The 21816-nt window shown below is 49.2% G+C and overlaps 1 protein-coding gene across 1 annotated transcript in view; it reads left to right on the forward strand.

The window, feature by feature from the left end:
* NCOA1 (nuclear receptor coactivator 1) overlaps positions 1-21816 on the forward strand; it is a 79425-nt gene that overhangs the window by 17251 nt on the left and 40358 nt on the right. Inside the window, 7 exon segments of the mRNA XM_066546162.1 lie at positions 1837-1931; positions 9922-10099; positions 11327-11506; positions 13295-13390; positions 14635-14775; positions 18604-18751; positions 19851-21075. Of these exon segments, the coding sequence (XP_066402259.1) occupies positions 1837-1931; positions 9922-10099; positions 11327-11506; positions 13295-13390; positions 14635-14775; positions 18604-18751; positions 19851-21075 (2063 nt within the window).

A 21816-nucleotide genomic window follows, 5' to 3' on the forward strand; every position in this document is an offset into this window, starting at 1 on the left:
GGGGAAAAATTTGGGGGGGAAGGGAAAAAAAGGCAAAAAATCGCGGAAAATTTGGGGGGGGAAATTGGGGAAAAATTGGGGAAAAATTGGGGAAAACTGGATAAAATGTGGGGGAAAATTCAGGGAAAATTGGGAAAAATTTGAGGGGAAAGGGAAAAAAAGGCAAAAAATTGGGGAAAATTTGGGGGGGAAAATTTGGGAAAAATTGGGGAAAAACTGGATAAAAATTTGGGAGAAATATGGGGGACATTTGGGGAAAATTTGGGAAAAACGGTGAAAAATTTGGGGAAGATTCAGGTAAAAGTTGAGGAAAATTTGGGAAAAAAGGAAAAAAATATGGGGGAAAATTGGGGGAAATTTGGGGAAAATTCAGGAGAAATTTGCAGAAAGATGGGGGAAAATTGGGGGAAATTGGGGAAAATCCAGGGGAAAATTGGGGGACATTTGGGGAAAATTCGGGAAAAATGTGAAGGAAAATTCAGGGAAAATTGGGAAAAATTTTGGGGGAAAATAGGCGAAAAATTGGGGAAAAAATGGATAAAAATTTGGGGAAAATATGGGGGAGATTTGGGGAAAATTTGGGAAAAACGGTGAAAAATTTGGGGGATTTTCAGGTAAAAGTTGAGGAAAATTTGGGAAAAATATGGGGAAAGTGGGGGGAAATATGGGGGAAAATCAGGGGAAAATTTGCAGAAAGATGGGGGAAAGTCAGGGGAAATTTGGGAGAAAAATTGGGAAAAATTTGGGGGGAAAGGGAAAAATAGGCAAAAAAATTAGGAAAAAGTCGGGGAAAATTTGGGGGGAAAATTGGGGAAAATGTGAGGGAAAATTTTGGGGACATTCAGAAAAAAATTGGGAGAAATCTGGGAAAATTCAGGGAAAACTTGGGGAAAATTTGGGGGGAAAATTTGGGGAAAAAATAAGAAGAACTCGTGGGAAAATTCAGGGAAAATTTGGGGAATATTCAGGGAAAATTTAAAAAATGGGGGGAAGTTTGGGAAAAGGGAAAATCAGGAAAAATTTGGGAAGAATTTTGGGAAAAATGCAGGGAAAAATGCAGGGAAAAATGGGGGAAAATTTGGGAAAAAATAATGGAAAAATCGGGGGAAATTGAGGAGAATTCAGGTGGAAATTTGGGGCGAAATTTGGGAAAAAATCAGGAAAAATTTGGGAAAAATGCAGGGGAAATTCAGGGACAACACAGGGAATATTTGGGAAGAATTTGGGGAATAATCCATGGAAAATTCAGGGAAAATGCATGAAAAGTTTGGGAAAATTTGGGGAAAATCAGAGATCAATTATGAAAAAATTGGGGAAAAAATTTGGGAAAATCTGGGGAAAATGAGAAAAATTTCAGGAAAATTTGCAAAAAAAGGAAAAATCTGGGGCAAAATTGGGGAAATTTTTGGAAAAAAGTAAAATTTGAAGAAAAATTTAAGGAAAATTTGGAGAAAAATTTAAGGAAAATTTGGGGTAAATTAATGGAAAAGTTCAAGGAAAAAATCTGGGAAAACTTGGGGAAATTCAGGGAAAATTGCAGAAAAAAATCTGGATAAAACAGACAAAATTCATTTTAAAAAATGGGGAAAATTTTTTTGAAATCTTGACTTCAATTTCCAGATTCATCCTCCCAAAGAGCAAAAAAATCCAGAATTAAACTCCAGAAAAAAAAAAAACCTAATTTTGATTTTTCCCATAAAATTTGGGTTGAAAAAGTGAAAATTTCTATTTTTTTTTTTTCAGAATTAAACTAGGGGGAAAAAAAACAGGGAATTTTTTCATGAATTTAGGCTTGAAAAAGTGAAAATTCCCAATTTTTGGGGTATTTTTTTCCAGAAAAAACGACGGATGACGACGTGCAGAAATCCGACATCTCCTCCAGCAGCCAGGGCGTCATCGAGAAGGAGTCGCTGGGGCCGCTCCTGCTCGAGGTGGGGCTCGGAATTCCCGAGGAAAACCCGGAATGGGGAGGGGAAAACCGGGAATGAGGCAAATCCGGGCCTTGGGCGGCGTTAATCCCGGGTTTTAGGGTGGGAATGTTGGGATTTGGGGCTTTAATCCCGGGTTTTAGGGTGGGAATGTTGGGATTTGGGGCTTTAATCCTGGGTTTTAGGGTGGGAATGTTGGGATTTGGGGCTTTAATCCCCGGGATTTGGGGCTTTAATCCCAGGTTTTAGGGTGGGAATGTTGGGATTTGGGGCTTTAATCCCAGGTTTTTATGGGATTTGGGGTTTTAATCCCGGGTTTTAGGGTGGGAATGTTGGGATTTGGGGCTTTAATCCCGGGTTTTAGGGTTGGGAATGTTGGGATTTAGGGCTTTAATCCCGGGTTTTAGGGTGGGAATGTTGGGATTTGGAGCTTTAATCCCGGGTTTTTATGGGATTTGGGGCCCCCGGGTTTTTATGGGATTTGGGGCTTTAATCCCGGGTTTTAGGGTGGGAATGTTGGGATTTGGGGCTTTAATCCCCGGGTTTTAGGGTGGGAATGTTGGGATTTGGGGCTTTAATCCCGGGTTTTAGGGTGGGAATGTTGGGATTTGGAGCTTTAATCCCGGGTTTTTATGGGATTTGGGGCTTTAATTCCTGGGTCTTAGGGTGGGAATGTTGGGATTTGGGGCCTTAATTCCGGCGGTTTTAGGGTCGGAATGTTGGGATTTGGGGCTTTAATCCCGGGTTTTAGGGTGGGAATGTTGGGATTTGGGGCTTTAATCCCCGGGATTTGGGGCTTTAATCCCAGGTTTTAGGGTGGGAATGTTGGGATTTGGGGCTTTAATCCCAGGTTTTTATGGGATTTGGGGTTTTAATCCCGGGTTTTAGGGTGGGAATGTTGGGATTTGGGGCTTTAATCCCGGGTTTTAGGGTTGGGAATGTTGGGATTTGGGGCTTTAATCCCAGGTTTTTATGGGATTTGGGGTTTTAATCCCGGGTTTTAGGGTGGGAATGTTGGGATTTGGGGCTTTAATCCCAGGTTTTAGGGAGGGAATGTTGGGATTTGGGGCTTTAATCCTGGGTTTTAGGGTTGGGAATGTTGGGATTTGGGGTTTTAATCCCGGGTTTTTATGGGATTTGGGTCTTTAATCCCCAGGTTTTAGGGTTGGAAGGTTGGGATTTGGGGCTTTAATCCCAGGTTTTAGGGTGGGAATGTTGGGATTTGGGGCTTTAATCCCGGGGTTTTATGGGATTTGGGGCTTTAATCCCCGGGTTTTAGGGTGGGAATGTTGGGATTTGGGGCTTGGATCCCAGGTTTTTATGGGATTTGGGGCTTTAATCCCCAGGTTTTTATGGGATTTGGGGCTTTAATCCCCGGGTTTTAGGTTTGAGTGGAAGGGGGGTTTTCCAGGAGCTGGGAGTTCCAAAGGAAAATTGGAATTGGGGTCAGGACTAAGATTATGGTTTAGATTAGGATCAGGATCAGGATCAGGAATAATCAAAGTGGATCTTGGATCCCAACTGGAATCCTGGGATGTGAGGACCCAAATCCAGGAATAACCGAGGTGGATCTTGGATCCCGGCTGGAATTCTGGGATCTGAGGATGCAAATCCAGGAATAATTGAGGTGGATCTTGGATCCCAACTGGAATCCTGGGATGTGAGGACAGAAATCCAGGAATAACCAAGGTGGATCTTGGATCCCAACTGGAATCCTGGAATTCCCAGAGCTGGAGTCCACCCAGCCTTCCACAGAACGTTCTCCACACTCAAGATCCCACCCAGTTTTCCACGGAATCTTCTCCACGCCCAAGAATCCAAATCCATAGGAATCCATTGGAGTGACCGAGGTGGATCTTGGATCCCTGCTGGAATCCTGGGATCTGAGGAACCAAATCCTCAATCCCAGCTGGAATCCTGGGATTCCCAGAGCAGGAACCCAGCCAAGCTTTGAGGGAACGTTCTCCGCACTCAAGGACCCAAATCCATGGGAATCCTTTGGAATGACCAACGTGGATCCTGGATCCTGGCTGGAATCCTGGGATTTGAGGACCCAAATCCAGGAATAACCGAGGTGGATCTTGGAACCCAGCTGGAATTCCCAGAGCTGGAATCCCCCCAGCCTTCCACAGAACGTTCTCCACACTCAAAATCCCGCCCGGTTCTCCATGGAATTTTCTCCCCACTCAAGGACCCAAATCCATTGGAATCTATTGGAGTAACCAAGGTGGATCTTGGATCCCTGCTGGAATCCTGGAATTCCCAGAATGGAAATGCAGCCAAGCTTTGCCAGAACATTCTCCACACTCATGGAGCCAAATCCTTTGGAATGACCAAGGTGGATCTTTGGTCCTGATTGGAATTTTGGGATGGGAGGACTCAAATCCATGATCCCAACTGGAATCCTGGAATTCCCAGAGTGGGAACCCAGCCAAGCTTTGAGGGAACCTTCTCCACACTCATGGAGCTGAATCCGTTGGAATGACCAAGGTGGATCTTGGATCCCAACTGGAATCCTTGGATTCCTTTGAAATAACCAAGGTGGATCTTTGGTCCTGATTGGAATTTTGGGATGTGAGGACTCAAATGCATGATCCCAGCTGGAATCCTGGGATTCCCAGAGCGGGAATCCACCCAAACTCCCCCAGAACGTTCTCCACATTCAAGGACCCCAATCCATGGGAATCCATTGGAATGACCAGGGTGGATCTTGGATCCCAACTGGAATCCTTGGATTCCAGGAATAACCAAGGAATAACCATATTCCTTATTCCAGGAATAACCATCTTTGGTCCTGATTGGAATTTTGGGATTTGAGGAGCCAAATCCATGATCCCAACTGGAATCCTGGAATTCCCAGAGTGGGAATTCATCCATGCTTTGAGGGAATCTTCTCCACACTCAACGACTCAAATCCATGGGAATCCTTTGGAAGGACCAAGGTGGATCTTGGAACCCGGCTGGAATCCTGGAATTCCCAGAGTGGGAACCCAGCCAAGCTTTGAGGGAACCTTCTCCACACTCCTGGAGCCAAACCCATTGGAATGACCAGGGTGGATCTTGGATCCCAACTGGAATCCTGGGATCTGAGGACCCAAATCCAGGAACAGCCAAGGTGGATCTTGGATCCCGGCTGGAATCCTGGAATTCCCAGAGTGGGAATCCAATGAAGCCTTGAAGGAACCTTCTCCCCGCTGAGGGCCCCACCCAGTTTTCCATGGAATTTTCTGCACGCTCAAGGACCCAAATCCATGGGAATCCATGGGAATAACCATGGTGGGTCTTTGATCTTGGTTGGAATCCTGGAATTCCCGGAGTGGGAACCCAGCCAAGCTTTGCCGGAACCTTCTCCGCACTCATGGAGCTGAATCCGTTGGAATGACCAAGGTGGATCTTGGATCCCAACTGGAATCCTTGGATTCCTTTGAAATAACCAAGGTGGATCTTTGGTCCTGATTGGAATTTTGGGATGTGAGGACCCAAATCCATGATCCCAAGTGGAATCCTGGGATTCCCAGAGCGGGAATCCACCCAAACTCCCCCAGAACGTTCTCCACATTCAAGGACTCAAATCCATGGGAATCCATTGGAATGACCAGGGTGGATCTTGGATCCCAACTGGAATCCTTGGATTCCAGGAATAACCAAGGAATAACCATATTCCTTATTCCAGGAATAACCATCTTTGGTCCTGATTGGAATTTTGGGATTTGAGGACCCAAATCCATGATCCCAACTGGAATCCTGCAATTCCCAGAGCAGGAATCCAGCCAAACTTTGAGGGAACCTTCTCGACAGTCATGGAGTCGAATCCATGGGAATCACCTCGGTGGATCTTTGATCCCAACTGGAATCCTGGGGTCTGAGGACCCAAATCCAGGAATGACCAAGGTGGATCTTGGATCCCTGCTGGAATCCTGGGATTCCCAGAGCGGGAACCCAGCCAAGCTTTGCCGGAACCTTCTCCACACTCCTGGAGCCAAACCCATTGGAACGCCCAAGGTGGATCTTGGATCCCAACTGGAATCCTGGAATTCCAGGAATAACCAAGGTGGATCTTTGGTCCTGATTGGAATTTTGGGATGTGAGGACCCAAATCCATGATCCCAAGTGGAATCCTGGGATTCCCAGAGCGGGAATCCACCCAAACTCCCCCAGAACGTTCTCCATGCTCAAGGACCCAAATCCATGGGAATCCATTGGAATGACCAGGGTGGATCTTGGATCCCAACTGGAATCCTTGGATTCCAGGAATAACCAAGGAATAACCATATTCCTTATTCCAGGAATAACCATCTTTGGTCCTGATTGGAATTTTGGGATTTGAGGAGCCAAATCCATGATCCCAACTGGAATCCTGCAATTCCCAGAGTGGGAATTCATCCATGCTTTGAGGGAATCTTCTCCACACTCAACGACTCAAATCCATGGGAATCCTTTGGAATGACCAGGGTGGATCTTGGATCCCTGCTGGAATCCTGGAATTCCCAGAATGGAAATGCAGCCAAGCTTTGCCAGAACATTCTCTACACTCATGGGGCCAAATCCATTGGAATAACCAAGGTGGATCTTTGGTCCTGATTGGAATTTTGGGATTTGAGGACCCAAATCCATGATCCCAACTGGAATCCTGGAATTCCCAGAGTCGGAATCCAGCCAAGCTTTGAGGGAACCTTCTCCACACTCATGGAGCTGAATCCGTTGGAATGACCAAGGTGGATCTTGGATCCCAACTGGAATCCTTGGATTCCTTTGAAATAACCAAGGTGGATCTTTGGTCCTGATTGGAATTTTGGGATGTGAGGACCCAAATCCATGATCCCAGCTGGAATCCCAGGATTCCCAGAGCGGGAATCCACCCAAACTCCCCCAGAACGTTCTCCACATTCAAGGACTCAAATCCATGGGAATCCATTGGAATGACCAGGGTGGATCTTGGATCCCAACTGGAATCCTTGGATTCCAGGAATAACCAAGGAATAACCATATTCCTTATTCCAGGAATAACCATCTTTGGTCCTGATTGGAATTTTGGGATTTGAGGAGCCAAATCCATGATCCCAACTGGAATCCTGCAATTCCCAGAGTGGGAATTCATCCATGCTTTGAGGGAACCTTTCCACACTCATGGAGTCGAATCCGTGGGAATCACCTCGGTGGATCCTGGATCCCAACTGGAATCCTGGGATTTGAGGACCCAAATCTTTGATCCCAACTGGAATCCTGGGGTCTGAGGACCCAAATCCAGGAATGACCAAGGTGGATCTTGGATCCCTGCTGGAATCCTGGGATTCCCAGTGCGGGAACCCAGCCAAGCTTTGCCGGAACCTTCTCCACACTCCTGGAGCCAAACCCATTGGAATGCCCAAGGTGGATCTTGGACCCCAACTGGAATCCTTGGATTCCAGGAATAACCAAGGTGGATCTTTGGTCCTGATTGGAATTTTGGGATTTGAGGAACCAAATCCTCAATCCCAGCTGGAATCCTGGGATTCCCAGAGCAGGAACCCAGCCAAGCTTTGAGGGAACGTTCTCCGCACTCAAGGACCCGAATCCATGGGAATCCTTTGGAATGACCAAGGTGGATCCTGGATCCCTGCTGGAATCCTGGGATTTGAGGACCCAAATCCAGGAATAACCGAGGTGGATCTTGGAACCCAGCTGGAATTCCCAGAGCTGGAATCCCCCCAGCCTTCCACAGAACGTTCTCCACACTCAAAATCCCGCCCGGTTCTCCATGGAATCTCCTCCCCACTCAAGGACCCGCCCAGTTTTCCATGGAATCTCCTCCCCTCTCGAATTTCCTTCTCCTGCCCTTCCATGATTCCCCTCTGGAATTCCGTCCCCACTCCAGGCCCTGGACGGGTTTTTCTTCGTGGTGAACGAGGAAGGGTCGGATCAGCGTTCGTGTCGGAGAACGTGACGGGATATTGGGAACAAAACCTTGGAATTCCTTCCCGTTTTTGAGATAAAACCTCGGAATTCTTTCCCATTTTCAGGATACTTGGGATAAAACCTTGGGATTTTTCCCCCTTCCCGGCCCTGGATGGATTTTTGTCAGTGGTGAAACTTGAAGGGTTGGATCACGTTCGTGTCGGAGAACGTGACGGGATATTTGGGACAAAACCTTGGAATTCCTTCCCGTTTTTGTGCTATTTGGGATAAAACCTTGGAATCCTTTCCTGTTTTGTGCTATTTTTGATAAAACCTTGGAATTCCTTCCCGTTTTTGTGCTATTTGGGATAAAACCTTGGAATTCCTTCCTGGTTTTGTGCTATTTGGGATAAAACCTTGGAATTTTTTCCCGTTTTTTCCCTCCCCAGGCCCTGAGTGGGTTTTTCTTCGTGTTGAACCGTGAGGGGCGGATCGTGTTTGTGTCGGAGAACGTGACGGGATATTTGGGATAAAACCTTGGAATTCCTTCCCGTTTTTGTGCTATTTGGGATAAAACCTTGGAATTTTTTCCCGTTTTTGTGCTATTTGTGATAAAACCTTGGAATTTTTTCCCGTATTTTTCCATCCCCAGGCCCTAGACGGGTTTTTTTTCACGGTGAGCCGTGAGGGCCGGGTTGTGTTTGTGTCGGAGAACGTGACGGGATACTGGGGACAAAACCTTGGAATTCCTTCCCGTTTTTGAGATATTTGAGATAAAACCTGGAATTCTTTCCCATTTTCAGGATATTTGGGATAAAACCTTGGGATTTTTCCCCCTTCCAGGCCCTGGATGGATTTTTGTCAGTGGTGAAACTTGAAGGGTTGGATCACGTTCGTGTCGGAGAACGTGACGGGATATTTGGGACAAAACCTTGGAATTCCTTCCCGTTTTTGTGCTATTTGAGACAAAACCTTGGAATTCTTTCCCATTTTTGTGCTATTTGGGATAAAACCTTGGAATTCCTTCCTGGTTTTGTGCTATTTGGGATAAAACCTTGGAATTTTTTCCCGTTTTTTCCCTCCCCAGGCCCTGAGTGGGTTTTTCTTCGTGTTGAACCGTGAGGGGCGGATCGTGTTTGTGTCGGAGAACGTGACGGGATATTTGGGATAAAACCTTGGAATTCCTTCCCGTTTTTGTGCTATTTGGGATAAAACCTTGGAACTTTTTCCCGTTTTTGTGCTATTTGTGATAAAACCTTGGAATTTTTTCCCGTATTTTTCCATCCCCAGGCCCTAGACGGGTTTTTTTTCACGGTGAGCCGTGAGGGCCGGGTTGTGTTTGTGTCGGAGAACGTGACGGGATATTTGGGATAAAACCTTGGAATTCCTTCCCGTTTTTGTGCTATTTGGGATAAAACCTTGGAACTTTTTCCCGTTTTTGTGCTATTTGTGATAAAACCTTGGAATTTTTTCCCGTATTTTTCCATCCCCAGGCCCTAGACGGGTTTTTTTTCACGGTGAGCCGTGAGGGCCGGGTTGTGTTTGTGTCGGAGAACGTGACGGGATACTGGGGACAAAACCTTGGAATTCCTTCCCGTTTTTGAGATATTTGAGATAAAACCTGGAATTCTTTCCCATTTTCAGGATATTTGGGATAAAACCTTGGGATTTTTCCCCCTTCCAGGCCCTGGATGGATTTTTGTCAGTGGTGAAACTTGAAGGGTTGGATCACGTTCGTGTCGGAGAATGTGACGGGATATTTGGGACAAAACCTTGGAATTCCTTCCCGTTTTTGTGCTATTTGGGATAAAACCTTGGAATTCTTTCCCATTTTTGTGCTATTTGGGATAAAACCTTGGAATTCCTTCCTGGTTTTGTGCTATTTGGGATAAAACCTTGGAATTTTTTCCCGTTTTTTCCCTCCGCAGGCCCTGGACGGGTTTTTCTTTGTGGTGAACCGTGAGGGGCGGATTGTGTTTGTGTCGGAGAACGTGACGGGATATTTGGGACAAAACCTTGGAATTCCTTCCCGTTTTTGTGCTATTTGGGATAAAACCTTGGAATTTTTCCCATTTTTGTGCTATTTGGGATAAAACCTTGGAATTTTTTCCCTCCGCAGGCCCTGGACGGGTTTTTCTTCGTGGTGAACCGCGAGGGGCGGATCGTGTTTGTGTCGGAGAACGTGACGGGGTACCTGGGCTACGGGCAGGAGGAGCTGATGAACTCCAGCGTCTACAGCATCCTGCACGTGGGCGACCACGCCGAGTTCGTCAAGAACCTGCTCCCCAAATCCCTGGGTGCGGAGAGCCCCGGGGAAATCCGGGAAAATCTGGGAAAATCCGGGAAAATCCTGGGAAAATCTGGGAATGGATGCGGGAGAGAGGGTGGGGGTTTGGGGGGTGGGAGTGGAGGAGGGTTGTTAGTTTTTAAAATCTATTTAAATTTTTATTTATTTTTATTTTAATTACTTTTTATTTTTTATTGTAGTTTTATCTTATTTTTATTTTTTATTTTTATTTTTATTGTTGTGTTTATTTAAATTTTAATTTTATTTCTATTTTTTTATTTTTATTTGTGTTTTTTAAATATTTCTATAAATTCTTAAATTATTTTTTTCTTTTTAATTCCCTTTTTATTTTTATTTCTTTTTAATTTTTCTTGCTTTTTGTAATTATTTAGATTTTTTCCATTTTTGTTTTTTTACTTTTTAGTTTCTTTATTATTTATTAATTTTATTTTTATTTATTATTAATATATTAATAATATATATAATAATATATTTATTATTAATATATTTATTTTTATTTATTCTCTTTGATTTTATTTTAATTCTAGTTATTTTTTCATTATTTAGATTTTATTTTCATTTCTATTTTTATTTATTTATTGTTTCTCTATTATTTTTAAATTTTTCTTTCATTTCCTTCAATCACAGGGATCTTTGGGAATTCTGGATAGATTGTTCTCCTTAAATCCCAGGGATCTTTGGGAATTCTGGCTGGATTGTGCTCCTCAAATCCCAGGGATCTTTGGGAATTCTGGCTGGATTCTTCCCATCCCTGGTTCCTTAAATTCCAGGGATCTTTGGGAATACTGGGTGGAGCTTGCTTCTGAAAATCCAGGGATCTTTGGGAATTTTGAGTGGATTGTTCCCAGCCCTGATTCCTTAAATCCCAGAGATCTCTGGGAAATCTGGCTGGATTTGTGCTCCTGAAATCCCAGGGATCTTTTGGAACTGTGGCTGGATTCTTCCCAGCAGTTCTTTCGATTCCCAAGGATCTTTGGGAATCCCACAATTCCGTGATCACAGCTCATTCCCATGTGCCGAATTCCCGTTTTTCCTGGTGTTTTCCCTGCAGTGAACGGGGTGCCGTGGCCGCAGGAGCCGTCGCGGCGGGGCAGCCACGGGTTCCAGTGCCGGATGCCGGTGCAGAGCCCCAGATCCCGGGGATCTTTGGGAATTCCGTGATCACAGCTCATTCCCACGTGCCGAATTCCCGTTTTTCCCGGTGTTTTCCCCGCAGTGAACGGGGTGCCGTGGCCGCAGGAGCCGTCGCGGCGGGGCAGCCACACCTTCCAGTGCCGGATGCTGGTGCGGCCGCCGGACGAGGCGGGAGCGGAGCAGGCGGAGCTGCGGCAGCGCTACGAGGCCATGCAGTGCTTCACCGTCAGCCAGCCCCGCGCCTTCCAGGAGGAGGGAGAAGGTGGGATTGGGATCGGGGATCTGGGATTTGGGATTTGAGATTTGGGATTGGGATTGGGGTTGGAGCTGGGCGCTCTGAGGCCATGCAGTGCTTCAGCGTCAGCCAGCCCCACGCCTTCCAGGAGGAGGGAGAAGGTGGGGATTTGGGATCTGGGATTCGGGATTTGGGATCGGGGATTGGGGATTTGGGAGTTGGGATTTGGGGATTGGGGATTGGGGATTGGGGATTGGGGATTGGGGATTGGGGATTGGGGATTGGGGATTTGAGATTTGGGATTGGGATTGGGGTTGGAGCTGGGCGCTCTGAGGCCATGCAGTGCTTCACCGTCAGCCAGCCCCACGCCTTCCAGGAGGAGGGCGAAGGTGGGATTGGGATCTGGGATGGAGATATGGGATATGGCATATGGGATATGGGATATGGGATTGAGGATTTGGGATTTGAGATTGGGATTGGGATCGGGATTGGAGGTGGGGGTTACGAGGCCATGCAGTGCTTCAGCGTCAGCCAGCCCCGCGCCTTCCAGGAGGAGGGTGAAGGTGGGGATCTGGGATTGGGGATTGGGACTGGGATATGGGATTGGGATTGGGGATCTGGGATTGGGGATTTGGGATTTGGGTGGGACTGAGATGGGATTGGGGCAGCGGTACGAGGCCATGCAGTGCTTCAGCGTCAGCCAGCCCCGCGCCTTCCAGGAGGAGGGCGAAGGTGGGGTTGGGATCTGGGATTTGGGATTTGGGATCTGGGATTGGGATTGGGGATTTGGGATTGGGGATTTGGGATCTGGGATTTGGGATTTGAGATTTGGGATTGGGATTGGGGATTTGGGATTGGGGATTTGGAGTGGGATTGGGATTGGGGTTGGGATGGTATTATGATTTGGAGGGGATTGGGATTAGGATGGGGTTGGGATGGGATTGGTGTTGGGAGGGCAGAGCAGGATTGGGATAGGATTGGAGGATTGGGATGGGCTGAAGCAGTGTAGGACTGGGACAAGATGGAATGGAGCAGGATTGGGATGGGAATGCAGAATTAGGGTGGGATGGGTTGAGATGGGATTGGGATTGGGATTGGAATTGGGATGGCAGTGCCGGATTGGGATGGGGATTGGGATGGCAGTACAAGATTGGGGTGGGATAGGATTGAGGATGGGATTTGGATGGGAAAACAAAATTAGGATTAGGTTTGGGATGGGATGGGATGGGATGGAATGGAGAAGGACTGGGATTGGAATTGGGATTGGCACTGGGATTGGGAATGGGAATGCTGTGCAGGATTGTGATTGGACGGGATGGGGTGGGATTCAGATCGGATGGGATTGGGATTGGGATTAGGATTGGTTTTGGGATGGAGCACAGTCAGGATGGGCTGGGATGGGACTGGGGATTGGGATTGGGATTGGGATTGGGATTGGGATTGGGAATGCAGGCCCAGGATTGGGCCGGATCCCTCGTTACTCTCCCACTCTGGATCCCCTTTCCCTGTCCCATCCCTCTTCTCCCACCACATTCCCAGGATGAATCCCACAATTCCTGCAGGATTTCCAAAAATCCTGGTGTTTTAGGACCAAATCCCCACAATCCCTGGAATTTTCATTATCCCAGCTCCGCCATATCCCAGAACCCTCCCCATTTAACCCCTCCGAGCTTTTCCCAGGGAATTTCAGGGAATTCAGTCCCATTTCCTCAGGAAAACACTTCCAGGGCAGGGAATGAAATCCAGGATCGAGATCTGAGCTCAGGCCCGGGGCGGTTCCGGCATTCCAGGTGTTTTTCCCGGTGTTTTTCCCAGATTTCCAGTCGTGTCTGATCTGCATCGCCCGGAGGTTGCCGCGCCCGGCCGCCCCGGCCCCGACCGAGTCCTTCGTCACCAAGCAGGACACCACAGGTACATCCCAAACATTCCCGGGAATTCGGGCTGGATTCCCGGGATTCTGGGGCTCCGGAGGCCGTGGGAGTGAGAGGTGGGGGTGGTGGAATTCTGGAATGGTTTGGGTGGGATTTGTGGAGCTTCAAATCCCATCCTGGCCCCGTCGCAGTCCCAGGATGCTCCAGGCTTTCCTTGAGCGCTCCCAGGGATTCTCTGGGAATTCCAGAATTCCTTCCCAAATCCCTCTCCTTTTCCCAGGGAATCCCCTCCATTCCCAGCTCTCCCAGCCTGGGGCTGGATCCATCCCCATCCCGACTCCTCACTGGGAAGGAATTTTGGGAATTCCCTGGGAATCCTGGGGACCTCCCTTCCCTTTTCCATCCTGAATCCCATAAAAATCCCTGGGGATGGATCCTGAGTGTCCTGGATCCCAGAATCCCAGAATGGTTTGGGATGGGATCCATGCACCTTCAATCCCATCCCATTCCCACCCTGTGATCCCTGGATACTCCAAGCTTTCCTTGAGCGCTCCCAGGGATTCTCTGGGAATTCCAGAATTCCTTCCCAAATCCCTCCCCTTTCCCAGGGAATTCCTTCCATTCCCAGCTCTCCCAGCCTGGCATTGGATCCATCCCCATCCCAGCTCCTCTCTGAGAAGGAATTTTGGGAATTCCCTGACTCCCTGACTCCAGGAAGGGTCTCCCTTCCCTTTTTCATCCCAAAATCCCATAAAAATCCCTCGGGATGGATCCTGAGTGTCCCGGATCCCAGAATCCCGGAATGGTTTGGGATGGGATCCATGCACCTTCAACCCCATCCCATTCCCACCCCACAGTCCCAGGTTGTTCCAGCCTTTCCTTGGACGCTCTCAGGGATTCTCTGGGAATTCCAGCCCAGCCAGGAATTCCTTCCCAAATCCCTCCCCTTTTCCAGGGAATTCCCTCCATTCCCGGCTCTCCCAGCCTGTTATTGGATCCATCCCCATCCCGATTCCTCTCCAGGAAGGAATTTTGGGAACTCCCTGGGAATCTCGGGGATCTCCCTTCCCTTTTCCATCCCTGAATTCCATGAAAATCCTTCTCGATGGATTTTGATCCATCCTTAATCCCAGAATCCCAGAAAGGTTTGGGATGGGATCCACGGACCTTCGATCCCATCCCATTCCCACCCCACCACCCCCAACCTCCTCCAACCATTCCTCGGACCACGCCCAACATCCCAAACCCCCCAAATCTCCCCACACATCCTCCTTTTTTTCCCAGGAAAAATCATCTCCATCGACACCAGCTCGCTGCGCGCCGCCGGCCGGACGGGCTGGGAGGATCTGGTCCGCAAATGCATCTACGCCTTCTTCCAGCCCCAGGGCCGCGAGCCCTCCTACGCCAAGCAGCTCTTTCAGGAAGGTACCCGCTGCCTTTGCCCCCGGGAATCTTCTCCTTGGGAAAAACTGGGAAAAATCCCCTGGATTTGGGGGTTTTTTTGTTCCCGACGCAGGTTGGGAAGAGGAGGAGAAAATGGTGGCGTTGTTGTGGCGGGGTGGGCGTGTGGGGTTTTTTTGTTTCGGAAGGGTTTGGGGGTTTTTTTGGGAGGTGGTGGTGGTAGGATGTTTTCCTGTGGGTAGTGGTGGTGGGGTTTTGGGGATTGTTGAGGGATTTTTGTGGGATTTTTTCATGTTTTCCCTGGAATTCAGTGTTTTTTCCCTCAGTGATAACCCCAGCCCAGCCCTCAGGCGCTTGTCCCCCTCAGGCTGAGTGACGGCTCCATGCTGATCCTGCCTGTGCCCTGTTGGGGTTTTTGGGATTATCTTTCCATTGGATTCCGGATTTTGGGATTACATTGGGATTTTCTCAGGATTTTCTCAGAATTTTCCCAAGTTTTTCCCCGGAATTCAGTGTTTTATCCCTCAGAGATGACACAGGTCATGGCCCTCAGGCGCTTGTCCCCTTCACGCTGAGTGACGGCTCCGTGCTGATCCTCCCTGTGCCCTGTTGGGGTTTTTGGGATTATCTTTCCATTGGATTCCGGATTTTGGGATTAGATTGGGATTTTCTCAGGATTTTATCAGAATTGCTCCAAGTTTTTACCTGGAATTCAGAGGTTTTTCCCTCAGTGATGACCCCAGCATGGCCCTCAACCCCTCGTCCCCTTCATGCTGAGTGACGGCTCCGTGCTGATCCTCCCTGTGCCCTATTGGGGTTTTTGGGTTTAACTTTCCATTGGATTCAGGATTTTGGGATTAGATTGGGATTTTCTCAGGATTTTCTCAGACTTTTTCCAAGTTTTTCCCTGGAATTCAGTGTTTTTTCCCTCAGTGATGACGCGGGGCACAGCCCTCAGGCGCTTGTCCCCTTCACGCTGAGTGACGGCTCCGTGCTGATCCTCCCTGTGCCCTATTGGGGTTTTAGAGATTAGCTTTCCATTGGATTCCGGATTTTGGGATTAGATTGGGATTTTCTCAGGATTTTCTCAGACTTTTTCCAAGTTTTTCCCTGGAATTCAGTGTTTTTTCCCTCAGTGATGACCCCAGCACGGCCCTCAGGCCCTCGTCCCCTTCACGCTGAGTGATGGCTCCATGCTGATCCTGCCTGTACCCTATTGGGGTTTTTGGGATTATCTTTCCATTGCATTCAGGATTTTGGGATTAGATTGGTATTTCCTCAGAATTGTTCCAAGTTTTTCCCTGGAATTCCGTGTTTTTTCCCTCAGTGATGACACGGGACACGGCCCTCAGGCCCTCGTCCCCTTCACGCTGAGTGACGGCTCCGTGCTGATCCTCACTGTGCCCTATTGGGGTTTTTGGGTTTAACTTTCCATTGGATTCAGGATTTTGGGGTTAGATTGGGATTTTCTCAGGATTGTTCCAAGTTTTTCCCTGGAATTCAGTGTTTTTTCCCTCAGTGATGACGCGGGACACGGCCCTCAGGCCCTCGTCCCCTTCGCGCTGAGTGACGGCTCCGTGCTGATCCTCCCTGTGCCCTATTGGGGTTTTTGGGTTTAACTTTCCATTGGATTCAGGATTTTGGGGTTAGATTGGGATTTTCTCAGGATTTTCTCAGACTTTTTCCAAGTTTTTCCCTGGAATTCAGTGTTTTTTCCCTCAGTGATGACCCCAGCATTGCCCTCAGGCCCTCGTCCCCTTCACGCTGAGTGACGGCTCCGTGCTGATCCTGCCTTTGCCCTATTGGGGTTTTTGGGATTAGCTTTCCATTGAATTGTGGATTTTTGGGATTAGATTGCGATTTTCTCGGGATTTTCTTGAGATTTTAATGGGATTTTTCTGGGATTTAAGTGTTTTTCCCTTCAGTGATGACTGTGGCATGGCCCCTCGCCCCCTTCACGCTGAGCAACAGCTCCCTGTTGATCCTCAATGTTCTCTGGGGTATTTGAGATTAGATTTTCATTGAATTGGGTTTTTTGGGATTAGATTGGGATTTTTTGAGGATTTTCTTGTTATTTCCCCAGAATATTCTTGGCCTTTTCTGTAATTCCATGTTTTTCCCCTCAGGGATGATCCCAACACCACCTTCAGTCCTTCATCCCCTTTACGCTGAGCATCAGTTCTGAGCTGACTCTTCCTTTGCCTATCATGATTTTTAGAATTTTCTCAGGATTTTCTCAGGATTTTCCAGGATTTTCCATGTTTTTTCTTGGAATTCTGTGGTTTTTCCCTTAGTGATGACCCTGGCATGGCCTTCAAGCCCCTTGTCCCCTTCACCCTGAGCGATGGCTCCATGCTGATCCTGCCTGGGCCCTGCTGTGGTTTTTGGGATCAGAATTCCATTGAATTGGGGGTTTTGGGATTTTTTTCAGGATTTTTTTGGGATTTTCTCATTGTTTTCCCAAGATTTTCTTGGAATTCCATGTTTTTCCCTCAGTGATGACCCTCGCACAGCCTTGAGCCCCTCATCCCCCTCACACTGAGCAAGGGCTCTGTGCTGATCCTGCCTGGGCCCTGTTGTGGCTTTTGGGATCAGAATTCCATTGAATTGGGGTTTTTGGGATTTTTTCAGGATTTTTTTTTTTATTTTCTCAGTGTTTTCCCAGGATTTCCTTGGAATTCAGCATTTTTCCCCTCAGTGATAACCCCAGCAGGGCCCTCAGCCCCTCATCCCCTTTTCGCTGAGCTCCGGCTCCGTGGTGACTTTCCCTTTTCCCCTGACATGATTTTTAGGATCTTCTCAGGATTTTCTCGAGATTTTCCGTGATTTTCCCATATTTTTCCCTGGAATTCTGTGTGTTTCTCCTCAGTGATGACGCGGGGCACGGCCTTCAGCCGCTCGTACCGCTTCACGCTGAGCGACGGCTCCGTGCTGATCCTCCCTGTGCCCTGCTGGCATTTTTGGGATTGATTTCCCTTGAATTGGGATTTTTGGGATGAGATTGGGATTTTCTCAGGATGTTCTTGGGATTTTTCCCCGGATTTTCCTGGAATTCAGTGTTTTTCCTCTCAGTGATGACCCCGCCACGGCCTTCAAGCCCCTCGTCCCCTTCACACTGAGCAATGGCTCCACGCTGATCCTGCCTGGGCCCTGTAGAGGTTTTTGGGATCAAATTGAATTGGATTGGGGTTTCTGAGATTAGATTGGGATTTTTTTTTGGATCTTCTCAGGATTTTTCCATGTTTTTCCTAGAATTCAGTGTTTTTCCCCTCAGTGATGGGGCAGGGCCCTTGCAGGGCCCTCAGCTGCTCGTCCCCTTCAGACTGAGAGCCGGCTCTGTGCTGATCCTTCCTGGGCCCTACTGGGGTTTTTGGGATCAAATTGGAATTGAATTGGGGCTTTTGGGACTGGATCTGGATTTTTTGGGGATTTTCTCATTGTTTTCCCAAGATTTTCTTGGAATTCCATGTTTTTCCCTCAGTGATGACCCTGGCACAGCCTTGAGCCCCTCATCCCCCTCACAGTGAGCAAGGGCTCTGTGCTGATCGTCCCTGGGCCCTGTTGTGGCTTTTGGGATCAGAATTCCATTGAATTGGGGTTTTTGGGATTTTTTCAGGATTGTTTTGGATTTTCTCAGTGTTTTCCCAGGATTTCCTTGGAATTCAGCATTTTTCCCCTCAGTGATAACCCCAGCAGGGCCCTCAGCCCGTCGTCCCCTTTTCGCTGAGCTCCGGCTCCGTGGTGACTTTCCCTTTTCCCCTGACATGATTTTTAGGATCTTCTCAGGATTTTCTCGAGATTTTCCGTGATTTTCCCATATTTTTCCCTGGAATTCTGTGTGTTTCCCCTCAGTGATGACGCGGGGCACGGCCTTCAGCCCCTCGTACCGCTTCACGCTGAGCGACGGCTCCGTGCTGAGTGCCCACACCAAGTGCAAGCTCTGCTACCCCTCGAGCCCGGAGCTGCAGCCCTTCATCATGGGCATCCACGTCATTGAGAGGTACGGAATTCCATCAAATCCCTCGGAATTCCATGGAATTTCCATCAAATCCCTCGGAATTCCATGGAATTCCTCAGAATTCCGGCTGGGATCGGTGCCGGGAATCACCCAGATGAGGCAGGGATGGAGCTTCGGGCGCTGATCCCGCCTTGGGTTTTTCCAGCTTTTTGGGGTTTTTCCCCTTCTTTTTTCCCCCCTCTTTTGAGTTTTTTCCTGGAATTCTGGAGGTTTTGGGAATTTTTGGTGTCTCCTAAGGAAAAATTTTTCAAGGGGTTTTCAAACTCTAGGTGAGGAATTTTTCCTGTAAATTTGGCCTTGACCTCATCCGGGCATTCCCTGGGTCCTCAGTGCTGGATTGGGTTGGGATTGGGATTGGAATTTGGATTGGGATTGGGACTGGAATTGGGATTGGGATTGGATTGGGATTGGTTTTGGGATTGGGATTGGGATTGGGACTGGGACTGGAATTGGGATTGGAATTGGAATTAGGATTAGGTTTAGGACTGGGATTGGCATTGAGATTAGAGTTGGGATTGGGATTGGAATTAGGATTAGGTTTAGGATTGGGATTGGAATTAGGTCTGGAATTTAGATTGGGATTGGGATTGGAATTGGAATTGAGACCTTCCCCTCCCAAGGATTTCTGTCAGAATTCCCAAGAAAAATGATCCTCTGGAGCTGCTGGGATGGGTCCAGGGAATCCTGGAACAACTCCAAAAATTTGGGAAAACGGACTTTTCCCCGCGCCACTGGCCTGGGATGATGGGAATGCTGATCTGGGAACTCCAGACCTGGAAAAAGGGTCGGAGCAGCCGGAATTCCGAGCAGAGAATTTTTGGGATCTCTGCTCTTCTCAGAGCAGGATTTGGGAATTCCAAACCCTGAGAAAACCTTGGAGCGGCCGGAATTCCAAGCAGGGAATTTTTTGGAATTCCTGCTGTTCTCGGAACAGGATCTGGGAATTCCAAAACCCTGAGAAAGCCTCGGAGCAGCCAGAATTCCAAGCAGGGAATTTTTGGAATTCCCGCTGCCAGAACTGCTTTGGGGAACACCAAAACCCGGGGAAAACCTGATTTTCCCATGTTTTTTTCCCCCCCAGGGATCACGGAATTCTCTCCCCCCAGGACGCCCCCGCTCCAGGCCTGGCCCTTCCCAGGGTGAATCCCAACGTTCCTCCGGCGCCGGGAATGGCGCTGCCGCCTTCCCTCCCTCCGTCCAATGGCTCCGTCATGGCCGCGCCCTCCCCTCATCCCGGCAATTCCGCCTCGGGCCAAGGGAATTTCGGGAATCCTCTGGGATCCAACGTTGCCTTAAGCCAAACCGCCGGGAATTCCCACCCTTTGTCCCACGGCAGCTCCCCCATGAACAGCCCCGGAATTCCGGCCCCGCAGTTCCTGTCGCCGCGGCACCGCGGGAGTCCCGGCTTGATTCCCAGATCCCGAGCTCCCTTCTCGCCATCCATGCACTCCCCAGCTTCCTCCTCCTCCTCCTCATCCTCCTCCTCCTCCTCATCCTCCTCCTCATCCTCGGGGAATTCCCGGCCTTTTCCCAACGCTCCCGTCAACTCGGCGCTTCCGGAGCCTCCGGCCAATCCGGCGTTTTTGAGGCAGCCAAGCTCCCAAAACTCCCCCGGCCGCGTCGGCGGCAAATCCGACCCCAAGGACGCCAAGGAAATCTCTTCCATCCTCGGCGAGATGATCCAAGAAAACAACGGAGCCGACAAGACCTCGGAGCCGGGAATTCCGCACGGATCCGAGGCCGGGGGCGACGGCGGCGGCGGCGGCGGCGGCGGGAAGTGTCCGCAGGGCACGAGCCACCGGCTGGTGCAGCTGCTGGCCAGCACGGCCGAGCAGCAGCTGCGGCACCACGCCGACGCCGACACCAGCTCCAAGGATTCCCTGGCGTGCGCCGGCATTCCCGGGAACCCCGTCCCGGCTGCTCCGTCCTGCCCGTCCTCGCACAGCTCGCTGACGGAGCGCCACAAAATCCTGCACCGGCTGCTGCAGGAGGGCAGCCCCTCCGACATCCCCGCCGCCGCCGCCGAGCAGGACAAGAAGGAGAATCCCGGCGGGAATTGCGGCGCCGGGAATTCCGGGATGGCGGAGGCGGAGAAGAAGAAGGAGTGCAAGGATCACCAGCTGCTGCGGTACCTGCTGGACAAGGACGAGAAGGAGCCGGCGCAGCCGGGGCTCAGCCTGGACGACGTCAAGGTCAAGGTGGAGAAGGGCGAGGCCGCCGCCCCTGCCGAGACGTGTCCGGCCCCGCCGAACGCCATTCCCAAAATTCCCGCGGGGGATGAGGTCAAGATGGAGGCGCCGGGACAGGTGGGTGGGGGAGAACCGAGATCCTCTGGGGGGATTGGCCGGGATTGGGATTCCCATTCCCATGGAATCCTGGAGGTCCTGAATTGTTTGAGTGGGATTGGTGGAGATTCGGTCCCATCCTGCTCCAATCCCAAGATCTTGAGGTGCTCCAAGATTTCCTTGGACATTCCCAAAGATTTTCTAGGAATTCTCCCAGGCTTGGCTTCCCATTCCCATGGAATCCTGGAGATCCAGAATGGTTCGGGTGGGATTGGTGGAGATTCAATGCCATCCTGCTCCGATCCCAAGGTCTTGAGGTGCTCCAAGATTTCCTTGGATGCTCCCAAGGATTTTCTGGGAATTCTCCTGGGTTTGGCTTCCCATTGAATTCCAGAGTTCCGGAATGGATTGGCTGGGATTGGTGGAGATTCGGTCCCATCCCGCTCCGATCCCAAGGTCTTGAGGTGCTCCAAGATATTCCTGGGCATTCCCAAAGATTTTCTAGGAATTCTCCCGAGTTTGACTTCCCATTCCCATGGAATCCTGGAGATCCAGAATGGTTTGGGTGGGATTGGTGGAGATTTGGTCCCATCCTGCTCCGATCCCAAGGTCTTGAGGTGCTCCAAGATATTCCTGGGCATTCCCAAAGATTTTCTGGGAATTGTCCAGGATTTGGCTTCCCGTTCCCATGGAATCCTGGAGATCCAGAATGGTTTGGGTGGGATTGGTGGAGATTTGGTCCCATCCTGCTCCGATCCCAAG

The sequence above is a fragment of the Molothrus aeneus genome, chromosome 3, assembly GCF_037042795.1.
Source record: "Molothrus aeneus isolate 106 chromosome 3, BPBGC_Maene_1.0, whole genome shotgun sequence".
Lineage (NCBI taxonomy): Eukaryota > Metazoa > Chordata > Aves > Passeriformes > Icteridae > Molothrus > Molothrus aeneus.